At 35.2% G+C, this 6,001-nt stretch overlaps 1 protein-coding gene across 1 annotated transcript; it reads right to left on the bottom strand.

Annotated features, from left to right (window-relative positions):
- Nucleotides 1-1,001: 1,001 nt before the first annotated feature.
- Nucleotides 1,002-6,001, bottom strand: LOC110115296 (RING-H2 finger protein ATL33-like). Its single transcript, XM_020848485.2, has 3 exons — nucleotides 5,669-6,001; nucleotides 2,497-2,711; nucleotides 1,002-1,242 (listed from the first exon to the last, which is right to left on the bottom strand). Exons 1-3 carry the CDS (start codon nucleotides 5,890-5,892, stop codon nucleotides 1,172-1,174), a joined length of 510 nt encoding a protein of 169 aa, XP_020704144.2. The 5' UTR covers nucleotides 5,893-6,001; the 3' UTR covers nucleotides 1,002-1,171.

Genomic DNA, 6,001 nt, shown 5'->3' with positions numbered 1-6,001 from the left:
ACCTATGGGGTTGGTTGCTGGTAGGTCCACCGAGGAATTAGTTACGCCGTCATGCACTTTCTTTGAATGTTGCAGCAAGTAGATACCCCGTTCCAAAAAAAAACTGTACAATAAAGCAGTAGAAAGGGAGTTGAAGTCCAAATGGAGTAACGATTAAGTTATCTCCAATTAAGTCATATGCTTAATTTTCAGAATTAAAAATATTAATTAGAGTATGATCTTTAATCTTTTTTAATTAAATAGAACTGAATTCTTATTTAAACTTATATAGATATCATAAATTTCAAAATAGTCCCGATAATTTGTATATAACTATTTTAGTCTAAAGAGTATAAGATTATTTTGATTTAGTCCCCCAACTATAAAAATTTGATTCTTTTAAACTAACTTGGAATGAATTTTATAAAGTTGGTAGACTAAAGCTTCGTGTGATACGGCTTTTTTATTATTTCTTAAAACAGTTTCTAGTAAGAAATTATTCTGTGTGGAGTCCAAACGGAAAAAACCGTCTGAATTTGCTAAATATTTACTAAATATTTACTATACTAAGTAAATACTCAACAAATACTCAGTTCTACTGACTATTTTGTGAGTATTTGCTGAATATTTAGTATGTATTCGCTGAGTATTTTATGAGTATTTGCTGATTTACTGCGTATTTACTGAGTACTCAGTAAATACGCAACGATCCAGACGGTTCTTCCCGTTCCGACTCTGCACAGAATAATTTCTCCCTTGTAAAAGCAATTAAGCGGCTTTCAGTCTTAGATGAGCAAACCTCAGCTAAAATCCTAATCCAAAGTCTTTTAAATCAAAGAAATCTAATGCACTTGGCAACTCGAGAGAATAAGCACCAACAGATCTATTCCTTCAGCATCAATACAAAGCGTTGGGAAGAGCCTTTTAATCCAAGTGACGAACAACAGTTCAACTCAGACATGTTCCAGAAGTAGAATATGTGATTCATTCCCAGTAAATTAACAGAATACAACAATCATGGCATATCTTAAAGCCATTTAGACTCTCATGCTCCACTCTTAATTACATCTTAATAAAAAACCTAGGCAAATCAAAATAGAAGACAGAGATCTAAGAAAAGAAATGGAAGAAAAGTTACAGATAAAAGAGCGAAAATACAAGCAGGAACATACCATTCCTCTGGCATTTGTCATCAAAGCACGTTATCAGAAAGCAATTCCAAAGAAGGAACTTCTGTTCTGCAATATGGGCAATGGGAATGATCTGCAAGCCAGCGGAGGACGCAACTAAAGTGATATCTGTGAATATATTCGAACGACTAAAATGTTTGTATTAAATTGACCTTAAACGAATAGTTTGAGAACTAATTTGAGTTTTTTCTATCATCATCATCATCATCATCATCATTATTATTATTATTTCTAATTGATCTACGCACAATCATCAATAATTAGCCTTAAGCACTTTTTTTAATTAATAGAATGTTTAAGATAAACCTCTAAAATAAAGCAAAGTAACGTGTACGGCTACCCTCCTTGTATTCCATATTAGTGATAGTATTCTTTGTTACAAAAGAAGGCGACCCAATTAAGATTAGAAGACCACCAAAACCTAAAAGCCTAAGCATAAATTTTACTAAAATTGTCTTTAAAATGATTAGATTTCCTTTAAAATTAACATTATACATGAAGATTTTTATCACACTAATAATAAAATACAAAAAATTTCAAGCATATCCTGATGCAATTTATAATCCTTCTTTTAAGAAATTATTTTGTGCAGTGTCCAGCTGGGAAAAATCCCACCATATGAATTTGCTGCATATTTACTGAATAATTACTCCGTATTTATAAATACTAAATAAATACTCAACAAATATTCAGTTGTGAGTATTATTGTGTATTTTGTGAGTATTTGAAGAATATTTTGTGAGTATTCGTTGAATATTTTGTGAGTATTTGCTGATTTACCAACAATCCAGACGGTTCTTCCCGTTCGAACTCTGCACAATAATTTCTCCCTTGTAAAAGCAATTAAGTGGCTTGCAATCTTAGATGAACAAATCTCAGCTAAATTCCTAATCAATGAAATCTAATGCACTTGGCAACTCGAGAGAATAAGCACCAACAGATCTATTCCTTCAGCATCAATACAAAGCGTTTGGAAGAGCTTTTTAATCCAAGTGACGAACAACAGTTCAACTCAGACATGTTCCAGAAGTAGAACATGTGATTCATTCCCAGTAAATTAAGAGAATACAACAATCATGGCATTTTACATCTTAAAGCCATTTAAACTCTCATGCTCCACACTTAATTACATCTTCATAAAAAGCCTAGGCAAACTAAAATAGAAGACAGAGATCTAAACACAGAAATGGAAGAAAAGATACAGAGAAAAGAGCGAAAATACAAGCAGAAGCATACCATTCCTCTGGCATTTGTCATCAAAGCGCGTTGTCAGAAAGCAATTCCAAACTAGGAACTTCTGTTCTGCAATATGGGCAATGAGAATGATCTGCAAGCCAGGGGAGGACGCAGCTGGAGTGATATCTGTGAGCACAGGGCAACCAGATGACCTGCTGCTGTACTCTAAAGCCATCCAGACACACAGCACAGATGTCGACCCTCGACGGTTTTCTTGAGAGCTCACCACCTTGCTTTGCTGTGCCTCTGTTCTCATGAACTTGCCTTGAGTTGTCTTGCACACTTGTTGTTGAGCTCCTCATCCATCTATGGAGAACATGGAAACAGAGGTTTTCAGCTAGTAAATACAGCCATAATAAGCTAGAAGAAGAGGTGATTCTTTTGTTAAGATAATATTTTCCAATGATTTACCAAGCAAATTAATGAGCCCATTCTTCTGCTATGTTGAAGAAGGGAGATGAAGAGTCTGTTTTGGCCAGCTTTCTTGTTACTTTGCTCTTTTTTTTTTTTAATCAACCACAATTCCGTTTGGCTATTGCTTTCTTACTCTTTTCAAAATTTTATGTAGTGAAAAAACTACTTCCTCTATAGCAATTTCACAATTAACTTTATAAAATGGTATAGTCATCCCAAACTGACTCAAAATTATAGTTCTAAGAAATTATACACCCTTTGTTCCTTTGAAGTTGAAATAAATATTTGACATATTCAACAGGGGGTGGTGTTTTTACGCAGTTGTGATGGACTATAAATTAATTAATTGATGCCAGATAGCGTTTTTGATAAATATTGCACTGCCAGGTATGCAAAGCAGGGGTAATACTCATACAGTTTGTTTTTTATATCTAAGAAACTAAAACTTGAGAAGTAAACATACGGTCGAAGGGATAAAATTCTAAGGGTGATATCCTTATTGCCTTCAAAGTAACTTATTTATCTTTCTTTTCATCAAAATGTACACATTTGTAGGACAAAAATTAAAACTTGTTTTTGATGAAAAAAAAATCAAAATAACAAGTAAATTTTCTCATACTACGATTTGTGCATTGGTAGAAACAAATCTTTACCAAATGTAAGAACTTGTCAACTAGCGTAATCAGAGGCTGTGGTTGGCCCTTGCCCACCAAGAATTGGGATTGAGCCTTATAGCGGTTATCTATGTACATATTAAGCCACAATGTGAGAAAATATTCCCTCCAAAATTTAAAAAAAAAATTAAAAGAGCTACATTTAAAATAATACACTCTACAAAAACTGCAACTTTTTTACAGTTTAATGAAAAAGAAAGTATTTTTCATATAAAACTATAATGAAAGGAAAGTCAAATCACATCTACCAAATCGATTAATATCTATTTACATATGATTAAACTATATTGAGAAAAAATTGCTCCAAATTTTCAAAAGATATTTATAAATGGGGATCTTTTATAGAGCGGATCAAATGTCTTGGAACCAATCTTGAGCAAAGGCTGGATCTACTCAAGAACGAATCGTTAACACCCCCACATGAAAACATCCTTAAAACTCAATGCAAAAAAAAACTATTAATATTAATTAAATTATTATATATTATATAACACCTAACCTCTATTTCTTATAATCCAATATACTGCGTGGTGTTACTTTCTTATATATCAAATATAAATTTCTGCCATAAACCATCTTGAAGCTATGTATGGTCAGGAAGCTTCAACCCCATAAATTTGGAATAAACGCTTTCGCCCATCTCCCTTTCAATCCTAGTTACAACACCATGTGTCTGTAGAAAGACATGAACAGAGATCAAGGTATACAGCAGAGAAGAAGGTAAGATAAGCACTGAAGCAAAACCAAATAACTACAGGAAACTTTTTCTTTAAGCTCTCTTCCTTGCCCTCATTACAGAATACAGTACACATTATATAAAGTCTAAGCATCACATGGCTAAGAGCCACCTAGTATGAGGCAGAGAAAAGTTGCACAGAAGGTGGAACCTGCGGCAGAACAACAGGGGAGGAAAGTGGAAACTGCAACTGCACCAGACTAAGCTTAGTCTGGTCTAACAGTGTCCCCATATCAACTTGTTCTTAAAACTGAGAATATATCTCATTTTTTACAGATAGTTGTTCATACACATACAAGAATTATGAACCAAATGCTATAAGGAATTCTCATAAGAATCAAGTCAATCTTAGAGGGTGTTTGGTATCGGATTAGTCCGTCGTTTATAGTAGGATTTAGCGTAACGGCATAAATCTGGTAAATCCGTCTAAATCCTAATCTCATTCCTATTCGGATTTAATGAGTTGCGAAACTTCTTACCGCGGCGCCCGTGTAATCTGTTGCCAAAAAACTTTTCTAGATTTACATGATTTAAAATTTGTCATACCAAACACTTTTCAGGATTTATGAGTCTAGGATTTACTAAATCTGGATTTACAGGATTTAGTAAATCCTACTAAAATTGAATCCAATCATATACCAAACACCCCCTTAGAGTAGCTAGACAGAAATAGATTTCACAAATCTACCTGCAATCGTACCAGAATTAAGTTTAGAGACAAGTTTGTTACCCCTATCTTAACTAAAGCCATATGCATCTATCTATCCTTGCAAAAATCAGTTCAAGAATGAGATTAGGTATTTACCACCTTGCTGCCATCCCAAACACAAGGGTTAAAGCAAGAAGACAGATTTCAGCACCATTGCAAACTCCACAATGATGTTCACAAAGTTATAACCTCATCTAAACTTAATTTATGTTCTAATTACAATTCTCACAATCCAACTTCATTTCAAGGTGGGAAAATCACATCCCAAATACAAATCAGAATTCCAAATATCCAAATATAATAGATTTATTAATTTCCTACTTACCTCAAGTTCTTGTTTTCCCCAATTTACCATAATTCACGTGTGCCTTTGAGAGTCTACCAGGCCAAGCTTACATCAAACACCACAAATTCAAATAAACCAGCACTCAAATTACAATCAGGCAACTTATTCATAAAGCAAATTCACAAAAAACCATCAATATCTTCCGCCAGTAATTATTATCAACATCATTACATCCATGTCTTTTTACCTTCGCTATCAATATCAATCCTATTTTTAACTGTTTGATTGATAAATAATCAAACTGCTCCTGCAATAATCGAAAAATCTTATCCGAATATAATGTTCATTAATTGAAGACCACAACAACACATGAAAAGCACGATTAATCTCTGATTTAAACTAAACAAAATAAACAAATCCAGTAGAAAACTGGGCGGGATTTACCTTGGGAAGGGGGAGCTTATTGAAGGTGAAGAGGATGGAGAACGAGATACAGCGAAAGGACGTCGAAGCTTCTCCTCTAGTCGGCGTCGGGCAGCAGCGGCGGCGGGCTGGTCGATGGGCTGCGGCTGAGCGGCGGACGAGGGTTCCGACGGGCCTCGCAGATACGAGTCATTCCGGTGGTGGAGGCGGCGCCGGCGAGCAAGCTCAACACCTGGGAGCATCATACCTCCGCTTCCGTTGCCGGTGTCCCGCTAACCCGCGCCGCTTCGACCTCGCCTCTCCGTGGGCGGAGCTGATGGTAAGACGAGTAGAAAGATAAGCTCTTGTGCTCCT

The sequence above is a fragment of the Dendrobium catenatum genome, unplaced genomic scaffold (assembly GCF_001605985.2).
Source record: "Dendrobium catenatum unplaced genomic scaffold, ASM160598v2 fragScaff_scaffold_261, whole genome shotgun sequence".
NCBI classification, from domain to species: Eukaryota; Viridiplantae; Streptophyta; class Magnoliopsida; order Asparagales; family Orchidaceae; genus Dendrobium; species Dendrobium catenatum.
This window is presented reverse-complemented; position numbering and strand designations above follow the sequence as displayed.

Coding starts and splice junctions, on each gene's coding strand:
- LOC110115296 (XM_020848485.2), bottom strand. CDS start 5,892: ATGATGCTCCCAGGTGTTGAGCTTGCTCGCCGGCGCCGCCTCCACCAC. Junction 2,712..5,668: donor ATAAGCTCCCCCTTCCCAAG/GTAAATCCCGCC, acceptor TGTTCTCCATAG/ATGGATGAGGAGCTCAACAA. Junction 1,243..2,496: donor CGTCCTCCCCTGGCTTGCAG/ATCATTCTCATT, acceptor GCTGGCTTGCAG/ATCATTCCCATTGCCCATAT.